The following is a 19,946-nucleotide window of genomic DNA, read 5'->3' as shown; positions in this document are numbered from 1 at the left end:
TATAAGTTAGTTTTCAATGTCAGCCCCAAAGTATGCTACGATCTTATCTTATTTTTTCAGCTAATTTTTTTTTTTTACTTTAAAGCATTTGTTGGCAATAATTAACATAATCTGTTATTTGAAACAGTCTGCTTGGAAAATATTATTGTGCCCAAAGTTAATGAAAATTAATTTGTTAATCCATAAATTAAAACTGTTCTAGTTATTTTAATTTTTTTTTTAATTCACAACTGTGTATAGTTCTGTATAAAAATTATTTCTTTTCAAAATTAACCGTTACGGTTGAGCAAGAAAAAGTAGCTAATCCCCTTGCTATAGACGCCACTGCATAACTGGTTTGGGGCTGAACACGATAATGACGATTTTGATCATAATGCTGATCATTGGCGTACCGAGAGACACGAGACGCGATCAACGCGAGCCGATGAAACAGTTTCGCTTCGGCCGGCAAACGTGCAAGTTGTGAGTAGTGAGCGCACGATCCACGAAGAGTTCCTAACGAGCACAGCTACCCACCCATACACAAGCCAACGTAACTGTTCACAGATACATATACACACATATATATTGTGTGTTTGCATGTATGCGCGCATATTGTTTACTACCCGCAGCAACAGCGCTAAAACAAACAACCAAGTGAAAAGAGGAAGAAGCAACGTTAAAAGAAGCTAAGTTTAGAGACATCGAAAAAAAGAGAAATTTGGTGCATTTCTGCTGCGATAGATCGATCTATATAGACGATATAACATTGAACTGAATATTCGCTGCTTCAATCAACAGCTGCTTGATTACAATGGCCAGGTAAGCATATTTGGACATGGACTTGCACAATAGGGCCTCATCTAACAAATACCTCTGGCTAGTTTGACAGTTAGTCAGCGTGTGTGTGTGTGTGTGTATGTGGCTGTGTGTGTTACAGTGTTTCTGCTTTTTAATTTAAACATGTGGTGCAAAGTTCAGAGCTGTTTGCCAAAATCACAACTACAAATTTCAATCTTTGAAGTTTTAAAGCTATAAATACCCTAACAGCTGCACGCAGTCTACATTTTAGAGAGTTTCTTAATATATGCATGTGGCTGATAGCTTACGTAAAAGATCTTACAGTTAGAAGCAAAACCATATTAAATACTATTTGTGCCATAAAGAAACACTACATAAACTTTCTTTACTATTTTGTAATCATCATTTTATTTGTAGTCTAGGACAATGAGTAAATTGTTCAATACTAATATGAATACTATATGAGAATACTATATGAGAATATGCCCAAAATATTTCGAAAAACTAATATGCTTTCTCAAATTGTTAACATGCACTTAGCTGAAGCGGGAATTTGTTGAACAAATTGAACGTTTATTTTTCTCACATTCCATACGCCTCTTAAACTTTGACCTGCGCAACACCTAAAGCGCAAGCTCTTTATATATGTACATACATATATGATCTGCTGCACTCTGAGTGGCGAGAACTGGTTGCTCTGCCAGCATCTCTCTCCCTCTCTCTATCTCTATCTCGCTAGACCCTCAAGCTGCTTGGAGGCGTTGTTGATATATGAAGCAGGAACTCTAGTGGAAAAATACAAAACACGCCAAACCCAAAGGTGGCCAATCCCAATGGATGCCCAGTGAAAACAAGCTCCATTACCAGCAATTATGTCCACAAATAGCAATTTATGACCGTCTCTATGGCCGGCAACAAGGTCGGTTCTGTCCGCACGGTTGTTCAGTTAAAAGCGGCTCCTGTTGATGTACGAACCTAGAATTAAAATTGAGTTGATTAAAACTATTTTTAGACGTAAAACATATCCATATATACTATCCGGCATGACTTGGTGGCGTAGAGTTACGTTTTTCAAACTGCCGATTTGTAAACTATATAAATGGTCTATTGGAGTATTATAGAGAAATGCATTACTGTAATACAACTATGCCACATAACTGACCTGTTTGCATAAATCTAACTTCCAGTGGCAGCTTGGCACTTGTTCCATTTATAGCGCCCACAATTAATTGCTATAGATAAGTGTTCCACTTGTCCAAGTTTGAAAGCCTCAGCCAAAATCTAATCACTGCACTGCGCCACTCAAGATAAAAACACAATTTACTGTAGCGTCAAAATGTTTAAAAAATATAAATAAAAATTTAATAAAAAGTTAACAAAACTCAAGAGCCAGTAGCAAATTGGCTAAGGGCTTGCGTGGCCAAAACGAAAAATTAAATTTGCAAATTTGCCAAGCCAAAACCGCAACAACAATTTTAATTTATGCTAAGTTGTTGCCACGTTAGAAGCACAGGTGAGTGCCAAATTAAGTTTTGGTTCAGCTGCCAGGCGGTCGCTTGAGTGTGGCGCAAAGTGAAAGCTTCATGTGGTTGACAGCTAGTCGAAGCGTTTCAGCCGAATCTGAAGTGGGCATCAAAACTTTTTGTCATGACGCAGCAGCTTGCATTGTGTGGCAGGCAGCGAGCTGCAGCTGCAGCTGCAGCGGGCCGAGCTTTGAAATGAAGGGCCTCAAAATTGCACAGAGTATACAAATTGATCAAGTGCCCATTGAAGCTAAAGATTGCACACATCAACAACAGCCAATTGCCATTTGCGGGCCAATAGACAATAAATAAAAAAAGAAAAAAAGCAAACAAACAAAAAGCAAATTACGCACGAATCATTTGCTTTGTTCATTATAAAATCATTTGCCACGACCAGCCGCAGCGTAGACAAGCCGGAGACATGTTGGAGAAACAACGACTGGAGCATCATTAGGGCCAAAAACAAAGCGAAGTTCGAAATTAGCTAATTAAAATTACTGTTGCGTGTTTTGAAAAAAAACACAAGTCTTGGGTCTTATCCAGAGCATCTTACAACTTAAATGACCTACTTACTACTAGCATATGCAACTTTGATGTTAATTTTTGTGAATTTGTCTAGTTATTATACCAGAGGTTGCAGAGATTATTATAATAATGTCACGATATAGTTCCCACATTGAACCTAACTCGAAAAACACGATCTTGTAGAAAAAACAGTAGAAATTATTATCTACTCACATATGAAGGGTGTACAAGATATAAAGATAATCTTCAGCATTAATTCAAAGATCTGATTTTTTGACTTCCGACAGTTTTCAAGTTAATTAGCGATATATGGCTGGTCAATATTAAAAGCCAATGTACAAGCTATAGAATATAGATACTTGTTTGCCTTTGTTTGCAACCCCAATATACCCTTTTTTTTCTAGTTATATAACAGCTTAGTTATTACAGCTTAGTTTTATATTAGGCTTCTTAATGGCATGATTTTCCCTTATTAGTACTGCAATTTTTCACATCGTTTCGAGTGTTTGAACTTCTGTGATCCCACTTATATCATAATACTTTTGCCATTGATTGTTTCGCTATTTCTTTACGCTAAAATCAACACGCCCACAGCTCATTAAAAGGCCGCCTAGGAGTAGTCGTTAGTTAGATAAACATTGGAACCGACAGTCAGCAGCCAGAACTCACATATATGAGATTCCATAGCTATTTCCATATAAAGAAACTAGTTTTGAGCTTTGGACATTGGAGCACTACGTTAGGAGAAATGCGACGAACTTGTTGTACGCTCCCAACTCGAATTTGCTGGTGCGCAGGCGCATTTTTGTTGTCATAATCAAAGCAACGATTGAACGTGGGGAAAGTTTTTCTCTTATGCAAGAGAATCTGTTAATAAATAAAACAGCGTTAGTTATATAAACAAGTTATCATATTTTCACTAAATCAACTTTACATATGCAGCTCGCCCATCGCAGATTTCTATGCGGGTCGCAATGTTTTTATTACGGGCGCCACTGGCTTTGTGGGCGTCACCATAGTTGAGAAGCTGCTGCGAGATGTGCCCAATGTGGGCACGCTGTACCTGCTGATGCGCGCCAAGAAGGGCAAGAGCGTGCAGGAGCGTCTGGAGGAGCTGAAGAAGAACTCAGTGTTTGATCGCTTTAAAGAACTGCAGCTGGAATCGCGCCTATCCAAGATTGTTCCCATTGAGGGCGATGTCGGCCTAGAGCACTTGGGCATTTCAGCAAAGGATCGCGAAACTCTTATCGAAAACGTGAACGTGGTCTTCCACTCAGCTGCCACCCTTGACTTTTTCCAATCCCTGAAAGAGACAACGAACATTAACTTGCGTGGCACACGTCGCGTGGTGGAACTATGCAAGCAGCTACGCCACTTGGACGCCCTGGTGCATGTGTCCAGCGCATATGTAAATGCATACATTACGGAAGTGGAAGAGAAGCTATATCCCTCGCCCGATGATCCAGAAAAGATTATACAGCTTGCGGAAACGCTCAACGATGAGGCGCTTAAGGCGTTGGAGCCCAAGTAAGTTGCTGATGTATTTAAAATTATTATAAGTTATCAATTTTAAATACGTTTTATAGATTGCTCAAGGATCATCCTAACACTTACACGTTCACAAAGCATCTGGCAGAACATGAAGTGGCCAATGTGGCCTCACAATTCCCCTGCGGCATTGTGCGTCCCAGCATGAGTAAGTTTTACCATTTACCACAAAAGCTATTGTTATCATAAAGCCATTAATTCATTGCAGTCACAGCCGCTTGGAAGGAGCCAATACCTGGCTGGACCATATCCAAGAATGGACCTCAGGGCTTCTTCATGGGCGCATCCAAGGGCATTTTGCGTCGTTTGCCACTGGATCCCACTATAATTATGGACTACATTCCCATCGATGTGGTGGTAAATGGCATTATAACCACGGGCTACTACGTCAATTCACTTAAGTAGGTATTATGGCATGGAAATATCCTGTTAGCTAACATTTCCATCCCATTGCAGAGTGAAGAATGCGGATCGTCCCGCAGAGCTGCAGATTTTCCATCTGACATCAAGCACATACAAGCCATTTCGTTTCGAGTTTTTAAAGGACAAAATAAATGGATACTTGCACGATTATCCACTCAATAGCGCCGTCTGGTATCCCAATCTGCGCCTGGTTAGGAGTTTGATGCTGTTTCGTCTTGGCGCTATACTATTCCATTTCATACCAGGTTTCTTCCTCGACTTGGTTACCAAACTTTCCGGTGGCAGGCCCATGTGCGTTGCTAAGTCTTAACAAATGAGTACAATGAATTTCGAGGTGCCGCAGGTTATCTTTGCAAACTGACCAATTCTTCCAATTGAAACTAAATGATATGGAAGTCCGTTGTTGATAAGATTTGGCTCGAATATTGAGAGCATAAAGGCGGGGATATTTTAGAAAATCAAAATATTTTTCACACATAAACTTTCCTATCGCCCGATCTTTGCCAACTATCGTCTAATTCTGCTTCCAAAAAAAGAAAAGGATTTATCTCAAGTTCGAATAAGATAGCTTTTAAACGGACAGACTGATCAAGGATTTAACAACTTAAGGGGGTCGAACATGTCTTCTGCACCTTGCTAGCACGCTTTGCAAGCTTTTAATTTAAAATTGATCTTCACAATTCTCTTGCTCACAGCTTGATACGTCTTCATAAGAACGTTTGGAACTCGTTGAATACCTTGGAGCGTTTTATATTCACCGAATGGCATTTTGACAGCAAACGTCTACTGGCGCTGTCCAAAACAATGAATCTAGTGGATAAGAAAAAGTTTACAATTGACATCGGGGAACTGACATGGGATGAGTACTTTGCCAACACAATCCGAGGAGTGCGTCAGTATCTGAGCAAGGAATCGCCCAAGAATCTGGAAAAAGCACGTCGTAAAGATAAAATGTTAGTAAATATTATTTGAATTCACTTGCAATATTTAACACCTGCCCACCTGTTTTACAGCCTCCTGGGTCTGCATGTGGCGCTCCAGCTATTATTCTTCTACGGCGTTTTCAAGCTGATTATTGGCGTGACCGGCATTTCAGCTGCGAAGGCGGCTCTTGTCTTGCCCTTGTTTTACTATCTCTTTGGACTGATTTAGGGCCATTTTACATCTGCGAATGTATGTTAAATATATAGTTGAACAATTTCTCAAATATTATTTATGGTAAATGTAATTTGATCAAGGTTTGGTATTAAAGCTCTTCATTTATTCTAAACGCAAATATAAGACAATCAAGTTGCTTATGGCAGTTTGAAAGCAAACCAAAGGCTGTGTTTAAATTGTTTAATTTGTAATGAAAGATCACCTAACGGTAAGATCGTGTGCCCAATTGTCTTAAATAATTTACCTGTTGTGTTTAGTCATTCCAGATTCTTCTCAATGTATCAAATGAAATATCGGTATATGTGGCTGTTGATATATCGATATTTATTTAATAAAAATCTCCTGCTATTCATCGATTATTATTAATAAGAGCTGTTAATTCCATTTTAAGCCGCGATGCTTTTTCTTTAAGCAAACTTTAGACTGAATAAAATTTTGTATTATTTAACCATTATTGATTCAGGGCTTAACTAACAGTAAACAGCAACGACAGCTTTCAAATTACAAAGTTATCGCTGTTATTAACAGTTCAGCAAAATGTTAAATTTTACTCTCTGTTATCAATCAATCAGCTGTTCCATTTGCCACACAGTTCGCGGATCAATCGGATCGCGTAGAAATAAAACGAAAATCAAAATAATTATTATTAAATACCAATAAACGCTTCGCAAAAACGTAACGTAACCGAATAAAAAGACGAGCGAGTGCATGTGCGTTTTTTTGCAACAAGTGCAAAAGCAATAGTGAAAGCCAATCAAGCGCCAACGCAAGGGCCATAAAGAGAGAAAAAGTGAAAATACAAGTTGATGCAATCGCAAAGTGCTGAGCAATAAACACAGCCCAAAGGCGCACACTTTACAAATATACTAATAATTAATATTGGTAAGTGGAAAATAGAAATAACAATATGTAAAGCGTTTACGTTTATGAACGCAACAAGTTGCGTCCGCCCCCAACTCCCGCTCATAAATCCGTGTGTGTACACACTGGCTATGCATTTTGGGCCATGTTTCGTGTAATTTCTTAACCTGGCTGGCACTTTACATTTTATTTGAATTATGTATTTTTTTTTTATCTATTATTGCGTAGTGCTGCTGCCAATGTCACCTGTTTTTATGTGCTTGCTCTCTCGCTCGCACGCACACAGAAACACAACACACACACACAGACGATCTGGCTGGTTTTTATCTTGTTGTTGTTGCCGTTTTTTGCCGTTAATACAGCAGCGTCGTCGCTGTTGTCGCTCTCTACGTGTCTCTTTCGCACACTCATGCTCTTATTTCACTGTGTGTGTGCTTAAGTGCACGTACATACGTACGTACGTACATTTACGAGCGAACATGTATATGTTTGTAGGTATTTTTATATGAATATTTCCGCCCCCGCCCCATTCGCAAGTGATAACACACAAAACTCAGACAGGGCCCGGGCTTGGAAACGACGGGGTCCGACGTGCAGGGTCCGGCCCATTGCCTATTTGCCATAATGGCCTTAATTCTTATGAAAATATTTAAATACATGTGCGCCCTAGTACGCATGTATTAGTTATTATATTTTTCCTCATAATTTCTAATCTAAAAGTGCAAATATTGATTTTCTATGTATGTACCAGAGTTTTCAACATGCTTTTATCAATGGCCCTCATTGTTTTTTTCCATATACTTTTTTATTTGCCTAATTTCGGCGCATACAGGTGCCAGTGTTGTCAGTGGATAGTAAGAAACGTTTCACGACTTTTCGTGTAAATGTAAAAATATTTGTATGTGATTTGACCCGTGATGGATTTATGATATAGAAGCACGATGTCCGCTGAGTTTGGTTAAGATGTCTTGAATATATTTTAACAAATTTGTTCTCTTGACGTGTTTTGGACTCCCGGGGAAGCTAAGTTAGTGATGGTTATAAGATTAGTCCTAAGCTGAAATATTTCTAAACTGAATACGATATAAAACATGGATAAAGATATCGTTTGTCCCTTGCTGGTGCATTAATCGTTAATTTTCGCTAATTGTCATCTCTAGGCATCTTAATTTTTTTTGTTTTACATTTTGCAATTTACACCAGCCACAGCGTTGTTTGTGTTGTTGTTTCCATTTTACGTCTTTGTTTATATGCGTCGTTGTTGTTATTGTTGGGGCTGCTCTCGCGCTCTTTGTTGCTGTTAATGCGGGAAATTCCCTGCATATTTACACACACACGCACACACACACACATGTAAAACTATGCATACGTATGTATACAGTTAATAGTTTGAACTGTATACGCGATGTTTGCAATTGGCCTGACTTCATGAGCCCCTTGGCTTATCAATATCGTTAGAAATGTCAAAAAAGTAAAAAAAAAAAGATTCCAAATTGTCGCCGAGCACGAAAGCGTTTCCCAGGCTAGCGACGATAAGCGGCAGCCCCACCTGCTAGCAACCCCTCCAAGTCGCGCTGCCCCCTCTGCTGATTGTCATTTATTTATTTTTTACGCCCAAATGAACATCGTCTAAATATAACTCAAATTGTTGTTGCCTTTGACTCCGCGTTGATTATTTGCACATTTACGAAGAACCAAGATAAAAAATAAAAATTAAAAAAAAAATGTAAAAGAGAAGGAGAACAACAAATGTTCATGGATAAATAAATATGTAACCCGTATTGATGTCTGTGTGCGGCATAATCGCTTTTATTCTCGCACAGCGCCCAAGTAATTTTCAGGCAGGAGCAGGACAGGAGATTCGAGCCACGTTTCTTCTGTCTTGTTTCCAATTTGAAATTCGCGCTAATGACGTCAGTCAAGGCCTGACGTCTGCAGAAAATTCCGCAAAACGCCTCTTCAAATTATTGGCAAGCAGCGGGCGCACAAAAACAAAAATAAAAAAAATTAAAAGAAAGAAAAACAAAATAGATAATATAAAATAAAATTATTCTCGTTCCATTTTTGCGTGTTGTTTCCATTTCATTTCATGTCTTTGCATTTGATTTATAATATTTCGTTTATACTTATACATTTTTTTCATCCTAATTTTTGTATTTTTTTTTCGTACGTGTTCCCTACACAAAGTGAAAGTTGTTTTCCATGTAGTATAGCACTGTTATCTAGTTATATTCCATCTAGTTTTTCTACGCATTGTCTTCGGCCAATCCGTATGTTTTCTGTTTCAGAATTGAGTGTCCCGAATGTACAGCAAGAGACTGCAGCAAGGGGTAGGCATTTTTTTTGGTTTCATTTTTTGTGTTCAAAGTTTCTTTGTTTCATATTTTTATTTATTTATTTTTTGACAAGGCAGACAACTAGATTTCCGGTCAATGCATTGATACTTCAAATAGTCGGCCTTCGAAGACGGGCAATATAGTTATCTACATAAACATATCTCTTTAATGTGGATTGCTTAATTGATAAAAATAGACGTGAAATTGTTTTGATGATAATACAACGGCAATACACGTAACTCTACGGTTCAGTTCAAGGGCTGCTTAACTATTTTCATCTGTGTTGATAAGCTTTCAAGAATAGATTGGTTTCGTAGATGTTCTATGTCTTGATTTGCAACGATAACTCATCCATATAGCTTGTATCTAACATAGCATAACATAAACACTATCTTTAACATTAAGGTTAACATAAACTTTAACATTAACATTTCATTGAACATTTATCTAAAAACAAACATCAGATGCTCAACTTAAACATCTGCTGATTGACTGGTCGGAAACCGAACATAACATATCGTTAACATAAGTTGTAACATTTATGTTACCATCAACTTTAACATTAATATGTTATACATTATCAAAAACAAACTATGTATATACTGAATTGGGATAACCCCAGTGAACATCAGCTGCTCAACTTTAAAATCAGCTGATCGACTGCTCGGAAAACCCAATAACACATTTAGTTTTTCCTTTGGTTTTTTTTAATGTTAATATTGCGAAAAACACGCGAAGCGCCGCCAAAGTTTGCACAAAAGCATTTTAATGAATGGAAATTTTGTTCCGTCCAATTACAAGAAGATTCGTTCCGATCCGAACCGAGCCGCATCCACCATAAAACTTATATGTGTTCCCATAAATATAATTACTTTGTAAACTTTTTTTCTGTTAATTTGTGCATTTTTGTGTTTCTCTTTTTTGCGCTCTTAGCACAAGTTTTATGTTTAGGCATTTGCGTGTGTCAAAAACCATTCGGTTACCTGAGCATATTATATATAGTATGCATATACTCTCTGTTTCTTCTATATACTAGCTGCACTTTTTGACGTCGATTTCCTTTCCGAGATGAAGACTCGTGCATATCTCGTATATCGCACAGATATATACACAGTTATAAAAATATTTGTATATATGTGTATCTATTGCATATATCGCGCTAATTGTGAAGGTCGTTTACGTCTGCAGTCGTTCGCATGTTTGTGTCTGCGCTACACCCTCGCTATAAGCCTCACGAAACTGGCAAACAAAACGCGAATACGAGAATTAATTGAAATTCAACAAATTTTCATTAACACCGCCGCCGCGCCTCCCATTCTCACTCCACAAAAGAAACCCAGAAAAAAGAACCGAAAAGAAAATTGTTGTGTTTAAATTTGTGCCGATCATATTATACACTTTATATGGTATTGAATAAGTAGCATTGCAAGAGATAAGAAAATATCCTCTTTGAAATGTGAGCAGTAGCTTGCTGGGCCAAGCACGAAGTTTAGAGTTCGAACCCCCGAACCGTAAATTCGATACACTTTTTAAAGCCAAACTTTTCAGGGCAAGCGTCGGTAAGAAATTTAAGATTCGAACCTCCAGAAAAAAAAAAAATGTTGAAGCGTATTAAAAATTCGATATACTTTTTGAATGCCTGCTCAATTTTTTGGCTGGCGTTCCGTTCATTCCCTAGCGTCAAGTAGCTGCAAAATTTTGGATTGGAATTTTATGGAACGAAAAAGAAAGACGATTTTTTTTTATAATTTTAGCCAAGCATTTTTTGTTGTTGTTGTTTCTGCTAATTTTTGTATTTTTGCATTTTAATTGCTGCTTAATTTTGGGTTTTCTCGCATTTTTCGTTATGTTGTTATCATGTTTGCTTTTGAGCCAAACTTTCAAATAAACAAATTCTGGAATGTATGTGTATGTTCGTGTGCGTGTGTGCGCGGGTGTGTGTGTCTCATGTGTGCATGCGTGTGGACGGCTAGAAACAAATCTTGGCTGTTCTCTCTGGATATAAAAATATAAATATTATTTATGCCTGTGGCCAGTTTAATGGCGCCATGTTTAATGTGCCATATCCAAATTTAATGCCAATGCTTTATTGTTAATACGTTTTTTGTGCATAAATGTTTGATTTTTATTGCCATACTCGTATATTTCATTTTCCACTTGCGTGTGTGCGTGTGTTCGAAGTTTATTATTTGTTTTTATTTATTTTGTCAGTAGTTTTTTCTATTTCTCCAAAGCCCATCAAGAGCTCAGGTGAGCCGCAAATGCCGCCCGATAAAAATACGAGGGCCGTTCCAATACTTATTCAATTAATTTCTATTTAATCCTTGTGTTGATGTCCGCGATTAATTTTCACATGGCTGGCTATTAAGTGCCCGCATACATATCTATTTAATAGTTTTCTGCGAGACATGTTATTTTGATTTTTAATTAATTTCATTCTTAAACAACTCTTTCACCTCGCACATAATTTATATGCTGCTCATTTGTGTTTTGATACCCTGAACCCATTGAGCTAAGCCAAAGAGGGTATATTATTTTTGCGGGAATTTATGAAACAGGCAAGGGAACCAAACACCAATCCGAACTGCACCAAACCCAAAAAGTATATATGTTCAACGATCTCGGAGACTAGAGCTGAACTCTTTGAATATTGAACTTAGATCATCCTAGTCAAGGAAATATATCGAGTTTAGCGAGATTTCGTCCTGTTTTCACTTTCTCGATTGAAATCGATTTAAACATCCTGAGTAAAACCAAACTTGGGCTGTCAGATACTTTGGAGCATATCCAGATATACATATATGGAAGCTCGAAGGATTTTGACAGCAGCTACGCGCTGGGTGCAGGGTATCTCCCGGTCGCTATTAACCGACTAGAGCATTCTTTGTTGTTGTTATTTTGCTAGATTTCAAAGATTTCATTCAATTTTCGATGCTTTTGTGCAACACCCACTCAAAAGTTTATTTTTAAGAAATTTATAAGAAAAACCAAGAAAGAGAGCGAGAGAGAGAAGGAAAACACATTTCAATACAAATATAAAATAATTATTTTCCTTTATGCTTACGCCAAAATGCTTGACTGTGTGCGTGTGTCAAAAATATTGAATGATTTAATTGATTCGTTACAGTTGATCTTAATGTTGCCTTCTGCACTATAAATAATACGGCCCGACTTGGCGCGCAGCTTAAAAGTTTTTGTCGGTTTTGTGGCTTCATTTGCGAATATCGCGAATATTTTTAGTTTTCGCATTACGCATACGTCACATGGTTCAGTCGAGTTTGAGAAGGAAATTACAATTTGTTATTTGTTATTTGAGGGCATTCATTCGGTTCAAAAAATTTGTATGTATATGCTCTCACAAATACATAGGCACACACGCGTGTGTGTGTTTTGTATGTTTCGAATTCTTTTGAATATTTTCGAAATTCAGTTTATCGCTGGCATTTAAAGCGTGCAAACGCGTCTGAAAACATTTTTCGAAAACTGCGGGAAAATCCGTTTTGATAAAGAATTTTTCTGCATATTAAAATAAATATCTTTATATATATATATATATACATTAGCTCCTGCTGTGTCGTATAAATTCGTAACTGAAATGTGCGTAGAAACGTCCAGAAAGCAAAGTTTTAAATAAATTTGTGAAATAACTTAACAATTAACTGAATATGCAAAACGCACAAATGCAATACAAACCAGCTGTCTATTAAATATACAACTAATGGAAAACTGGCAAAAATAAACAAGCAAATTATAAATAAATAATAGAAAACTTTAAAAGCCAGCAAAAGCTGCAATTATTTCGTTCGAGGCGCACCGAACTTAAATTTTAGTCAAAATAAATGTAAATTATGTTCAAATGAATGAGCTATACTTAAAAAAGGTTCGAAAAATTGTTTGCTAAAGCTAAAAACGAAACACGACAACTGAAAATAAAAGCTTTACAAAAATATACATAAAAAATATAACTCTAAAACGTTTAAAAATAAATATAGTTATCTATATAATCAAACAAGTAATTAGAATTGTTCGCTAAATATAAAAAACATCATCAATCAAAATAGTAAAAAGCAGACTTCGCATTTTCAACTTCATACAAAATTCAACTGTTTGACCTAAATCAAGATGTAAGTGGGCTAAGGTTAATTATATTTGTACGCCTTAATCAACTTTTGATAAATTGTTGCCATTTCCCATAAATCAATGTGCTCCATTTCTATCGATATGCCTGTATTTGCTCAAATATGCATATTTATTAACAATAGTATTTTATCCATGAATATGCACAAAATGTGCTCTATTTGTTATTCTGTATCTAACTTGGCTTTTACATATACATACATCTATATAGTATATATATTTATGTCATCCTTGACACTGTCCTACAACAGCGGCACGCGATATCAAGATTTAGCTAATACGACTCTTCTAATTTTTCACTCTTAATATTATTATTTATGTATGTGATTTGTTTTTTTGTTTTTTTTTTTTTTTGTTTAACCTGAGCAATTTTTTATGCGGTCTATTGTGTCATAAATATTTTTAAATTTTCTCTGTCATTTGTTTATCGTTTTCGGCGCTTAAGCAAATTGTTTGAAGCTCTTTGATTTTCGTGATTTTGTGATTTTCTTGACTTTTGCCAGGTTCTTTTGCATTGAATTTGCCGACTTAGTCGCTGTGCTAAATCTGGCTATGACGATTGCCGGTTGACGTTGGCTTTTCCTGTGCCTCTTATTGTTTTCCATTTGCTAATTGAATTAGCTTTGACAATGCTTGCGAAATGCGCCAACTAAAACCGAAATTTAATTGCAGGTCTGCAACTGTGACAAATGATGGCCTAAAATGGCGGCCACACCACCAATACCGCCCGGAGCAAATAATTTCCAACTAAATGGCAATCCGCAGCAGCAGCAGCAACAACAACAAACGAATCATACAACAAGCAACAACAACACGCCCGCCATAGTCGAGGAACTGCAGCAACACTTTCAATTCAAGGCACTGCTCAACGCCGACGAGGATCAGCAGGAACAGCAACAGCTTCAGCAGCAACAGCAGCAGCGGAACAACAACAACATCAACAACATTAGCCGCAGCAGCAGCTATGAGCAACTGGAGGAGTCAGCGTGCCGGCCAAAAGCAAAGCTAAGCTGCCAGTGCACCAACATTAGTATTATGCATTTGTTCCATGAGATGAAACAGGAGTTTCCCACGCTACCGGATGCTTTGGTGACGCAATGCGTCAATGAGAATTGCCATCAGCGCGACAATTGCATACAAATGTTGAAAAAGGAGCTGGTGCTGCATCCCTCACCCGTGCAGTCGTATCCCGCTAAGGTGGTGCAACAGCAACAGCATCTGCAGCAGCGTCAGGTCAAGCCGCCCACGCCCCTGAAGCCCTCACGTGCTGCGCCCACACAGCCGCCCGTTGGTAATGGCACGTCTGAGACACCACCAGGCACGCCCATTGCACGTCCGCGCCCAACGACGTTGAATTTGCCGCGTCAGCTAAACGCACAGCTGCAGCAGAAGATACAACAGCGACAGCAGCAGCAGCAACAGCAGCCGCAGCGACAACAGCTGACGCCCAGCGCGCAGTACAAGCCGCTGCGTCGCGCGCCGCCATTGCCGCCGCTGCCACCCAAGCCGCATGCAGCTGTCTCGCTCCCACAGCAGCAGCAGCAGCAACTGATGAGCAGTTTCTCCAATGATTCCTCCTGTCTCACCAGCCCGCTCAGCTCCAGCGAGTCGGAACTGTCGCTCAACGTCTCCTTATCATCGCCAACGACAACAACTACAACGGCGGCAGCTGTTGCTGCTACTGCGACGCCAGCAGCGCTGCCCGCCTCACCAGCTACTGCGCAGTTACGCTCACCCGTACGACATCGATCAGTTATAACGCTGCAGCCGGAGCCGCCGTATGCGCGAGAATTTCTTAACAACGCGGTGACCATTTCGCCAGCGCCAACGCCGCCATCGCCCACATCCGGCGCGAGCACGCCCAGCGGTCGCAAGAGTTTCACCTCGCTAAATCTCACGTTGCGCCAGCCGCAGGTCAGCAGCAACGGCGCTGCACCCTCCACCATAGACATTACGGCCGGACCGGCGCCCAGCGGCAACGGCAGCAGCGGCATCACCTATTCGAGCAGCAGCTTTGATGCGCGTCGCGGCACCCACAAGAATTTCCAACTAACGGTCACCGACGAGGGCAGCGTCTTCAGTGCCGGCTGTGTGCGTCCGCAGGCGCCGCTATATGCGCCCTGTCCGCCGCCCCCAGTGCTAGCCACCGATGGAGCAACGCCACCGCCAGCAGCTACTCCGACGTCCCGACAACTGCAGCTGCAACTGCAACTGCAGGAGCAGGCAGCGGCAGCTTCTGCCGCAGCAGAAGCATCAGAGATGCCTGAAGTATTTCCATATCCCACTCAGGCGCAGAATCATGTTGTTGCCTCCAACTACAACAACAACCATCTGCACAACATCAGCAACAGCAGCGACAACAGTCCCAGCGTCACACACATGCCCCTCTACGAGGGCGTTGTGCCCGAATGCGATCGAGAAGGTGAGTCGAATCATTGAGGTGGGGACAGGTATATCGTCATCGGCAAGTGTCGACATGCCGTGGCATATGAAATCATTTTATCGCCCATTCAGTTCTAACAGACAAGCATTCTTGGCAGTCGCAACAGTAAACGGCGGTTGCTGGTTCAAATCTCTGGCTAGTGTACAAATGATGAGCGCTTTTAGCCACAGTTATTCAATATAAATTAATTGGTTTTAAGTGCGTAATATAACTTGTGAATAAAAATTGTAGCTGCTTAATCGCCGTAGATTTGAACCAGCATCCTTCTTTAGTTCCTTTTGTAGTGTTATCTTTAAATTTTACTTTTTCTTACTCTTATGTCGCGTATTTTGAAAGTTTTCAACTTCTAACACATAAATAGCATGATAATCGCCTATATAGTATATTATGAAACGCAAATCTGATTAGAAATAACCCAGCCGTACCTCAAATTATACTTAGACCTCAAAATGTTTCGCATGTCTGAAATCGCCTGTTATCTACGTCGTCGTTCTGTTTCTGTTGCTCCATAGGCTTTATTTATAGGGGGATTTTTTTTCTTCTCTGCCGGCCCTTATCAGGCCATTTTGTTTACAATTGATAACAAATTGAATTACGCCCCAAATATTGCGCTCCGCGAAAAATGCTCGTTGTTAAATGGACAGCTTTAAAATAAACATTTACCTTGGTGTTGAATAGAATAAATAAGCTAATTGTCATTATAAAAGAAGCTCAATCGTATCTAAAATATAAAGATTCAGTATTAATATTCGGTATTGTGTTAAATGAGGGCCTAAATGATAGAAATCGATATTTATCGATTTTCGGATAATGGGCTGAAATTATGATATACGAGAAGGTTCGATTGTTAGTTCCAATCTTCATTCCTAAGATCTTAGGGATCCCTTTAGCCGCCTCTTACGACAAGCGGGAATGTACTGTGGTGGAATTCTAATGCCCGCCTACCACACGGGCCAGATAAATGTCTATGAGTAAATATGCATATCAGGTTAAGTCCTGCCATCAGAGAACTAAACCTTTTAATGGCATGCCAAATCTTCAAAATTATTAAGAAATTTTAGTATATTTCTTGCTCTTTAGAATATCTAAAAATTTTCCATATCGTTAAATTGTTCTATAAAATTAATCTTCGAATTTTAAGTAGTATTTTCTTAATTCATTTTCGACAAATAAATAATATCGGCTGACTTAACTGCCAGCGAATAGAAAAATCAGACATAATATAAATTATAGATAATACCCAAATAATCTTCTCATGCATCTTATAATTATGATATTTTTTTCGTTTTCCTTTTCGATTGCTGCATTATGTCCACCCTTCGGCAATAAAACAGATAGCTTACCTATATATCCAATTTACCTACCTATATATGAGGTATATATGTATGTGTTATAATATGGCGCGCCCACGCTTCAATATTTATGTATGTACATGTATATAATACCTAGAGTCCGGCACATTATATTCTGTTGAAATGTCTCTTGTCTGGTTTCTTTGGCCTTTGTACATTTCATCTCATTTGTTTCTATTTCGTTTCATTTCGTTTCGTTTCGTGTTTTTCTCAAATATATATTTGCTTAATGTGCCACCCCCACCCGCCCTGCCGTCCACGACATTTTATTTATACAACAATTTGGCTCTCTCTCTCTTTTCCTTTTCTGCAATGCTATTGTTTTTGCGACTCGTTCAAGTTCAGGGCGAAAATGCGACGACGACGACAACAACAACAGAGCCCAATTCCGAATGCATATCCGTATCCGAGTCCGAATTCCGAATTTCGAATTAGATCGTAGAAGGCGTTTCACTTGACACATTAAGCATACGCAGCGTGGGCAGTCCAAATGCTTTTCTAATGCCATAATGTGGCTCCGATCCTAATTATGAAAATTGTCGCGTTGAATTTTAATCACGAGTTTTAAAAGCACTTAAGCATTTGTCTATCCTCCCACTGAAGAAAGCATTTGCTTTTAGCCAAGTATTTTAAAGACGACAGTCAATCAAATTGAAATAACATTTACACTTATAATTTTGTATGCTATTCTTTTGGAATTCGGCTCGCAACGGCCGCATTAATGAATTAATTTATCAATTAAAATGTCTGCAAAATACACGCAAATGACGTAAATTCGAGTTGTTATATACATATACATATATATATGATATATATACATATACATATACATATATCTGTTTATACATATATATATGTATACGAATTTATGTCTATGTCTGTCTCCTCCCTTGGCCCATTGCCCTGTTTGCTATTTCCGCTAGAAATCTATCAAAATGTCTAAAAATATTTTGCTTTTATTTTATTTTATTTGAACTGTTTTTTTTTTTTAAGTTTGTTAAAATCAAATTCGAAAATCGTTTGCGCTGCTTATTTTCAGCAAAAATAAATTATTATTAGATTGATTTCTCGTGTGTTTGCGCATTTTGACTATATTTAAAATTGTTTATGAACTTTAGGCAGCGCAAAAATGCGCGTCATTATTTTTAGCAACAAACAGAGTAATAAAATGTGAGCTACTGAGCCATATAAAAGACCGAAACGCACACAAAGACACCTCATCTATGTATATCTATACATATGCATAAATACATTTAAGTTAAGTAAATATACAATGCGTTAACTTTTCGATATTTTTGGCCAACTCTGCTTGCAGCGCATGCGGCGACCATTGAGCGGCAAAAGACGCGACGCGACAAGCTGGCGAATGCGCTGCGTGACAACAAGAAGCGTCTGCTTAGCCTGGAGCAGGAGATCAACATACTGACCGAACCGGTGCCGGTGGGCGAATCCGAAAGACTGGATAGAGATATCAAAAAACTAACTGAGGACTGTCAGCGGCTGCTCAATATGATCAATGGTAAGCATTTATTTGTATTTAACTGAAATTGATTTAAACATTAATCTCTGTCATTGCAGATCCCCAGCTAAATGGCACTGCGGCCGCATCCAATTCCATGAATCGTCAGCTATCGGCGCCTGCCGGGCCACAACAGCAGCCATTTCCACGACAGCGCGCTGTACCTGGCAGCGGTCGCACTCTGGCACCGCCCAATTCGCTGCGATTGCATTCGGTGCCCGCCGCGCCGACACAGTCTCATCTAGATTTTGTGCAACATCACAGCAGTGCGCCCAGCTCGGCCTGCCTGACGCCGCAACAGCAGCAGCAACTGCAGCTGGAGTTACAGCCCCCGCCCACCTATGCACAATACTGTCAGTTTCAGCAGTTTCTGCAGCAGCAGCGAGCAGCTGCAGCGGCGGCAGCGACAGCATCGGTAGCAGTTCAGCAGCCACGTGTCAACCATATCAATCAGGAGGAAGAGGAGGAGTCCCTGTCCGAATCGGAGGTGGACGAAGGCGAGGAGCCACTGGATATGTGGGCCTGCAACTTGTGTACATTCCGCAACCATCCGCAATTGAATATTTGCGAAGCCTGTGAAAATGTTAGGATCCAGCCGGGTATGATACGCATTGTGCATAGCAGCAGCGCTGATAATGCCACGGCCACGCCCACAACAACAAATACAGCCGGCGCTGGCCTAGAGACCGATGCCAATCGGCAGCAGCCATACGCTTTGCACACGTGATCGATTGATCGACTGATAATATAGAACGCACGATCGATTGATCGATCGCTGGCTTGCCTGTTTGTTATCATTGATAAGTGTACTAATTGTCAAGGACCCAAGCTATGTTCTATATATATATACGTATATATACAACACAAAGTCTCTCTAACATGCATTGGCTTGCGCACGTTGTCTGCATGTTGGCAACTTTGAAACTGTGATAGCATATTTAAATTAGTTTCCAGTTAAGCAAATGAATTGAAAAAGTCAAGGCACGCATGCAGCCTCCATAAGTATATATAAATAAATGCACTAAATGTGTGTTACGAACCGAAATAATTGCTCGTTTCAAAAGCACGACAAATCTTTAAAAAGAAATACAAACAAAAACATATACGAAACAGATAAATGGAAATAATTACAAATTACATTAACCTATTTAACCTATCTATTCACATATTGTTTATGTTTAATTAATATTTATGTCAATGCATATGCCTCATTATCTGTTTTATTGATAGCGCCTGTATTACTAAGCAAACAAAGTTTATTATTATTTTAAGCAGCTTGCATAAATAAAGAAGTTATTTAAATATTTACACAATTCGTTGTTGTTGTAGTTGCTGATAATC

General features: G+C 39.1%; 2 protein-coding genes across 3 annotated transcripts; both read left to right on the top strand.

Moving 5' to 3' along the window:
* The first annotated feature begins 439 nt into the window (after positions 1-439).
* Positions 440-6,120, top strand: LOC115766561 (putative fatty acyl-CoA reductase CG8306). The gene is made up of 7 exons (XM_030710539.1): positions 440-801; positions 3,771-4,355; positions 4,415-4,524; positions 4,585-4,777; positions 4,833-5,090; positions 5,495-5,752; positions 5,813-6,120. Exons 1-7 carry the CDS (start codon positions 794-796, stop codon positions 5,949-5,951), a joined length of 1,551 nt encoding a protein of 516 aa, XP_030566399.1. The 5' UTR covers positions 440-793; the 3' UTR covers positions 5,952-6,120.
* A 443-nt stretch (positions 6,121-6,563) lies between these two features.
* LOC115766513 (ataxin-2 homolog) lies at positions 6,564-19,900 on the top strand. 2 transcript variants are annotated; one of them, XM_030710474.1, is made up of 4 exons: positions 6,564-6,839; positions 13,964-15,713; positions 18,402-18,605; positions 18,665-19,900. In XM_030710474.1, exons 2-4 carry the CDS (start codon positions 13,994-13,996, stop codon positions 19,330-19,332), a joined length of 2,592 nt encoding a protein of 863 aa, XP_030566334.1. In that variant the 5' UTR covers positions 6,564-6,839; positions 13,964-13,993; the 3' UTR covers positions 19,333-19,900. The 2 variants fall into 2 exon arrangements, with proteins under 2 accessions (XP_030566334.1, XP_030566335.1); XM_030710475.1 differs by lacking the exon at positions 6,564-6,839 and adding an exon at positions 13,216-13,278.
* The last annotated feature ends 46 nt before the right edge of the window (positions 19,901-19,946 follow it).

The sequence above is a fragment of the Drosophila novamexicana genome, unplaced genomic scaffold, assembly GCF_003285875.2.
Source record: "Drosophila novamexicana strain 15010-1031.04,08,12 unplaced genomic scaffold, DnovRS2.1 tig00001209-arrow-arrow-pilon, whole genome shotgun sequence".
NCBI lineage: Eukaryota > Metazoa > Arthropoda > Insecta > Diptera > Drosophilidae > Drosophila > Drosophila novamexicana.
This window is presented reverse-complemented; position numbering and strand designations above follow the sequence as displayed.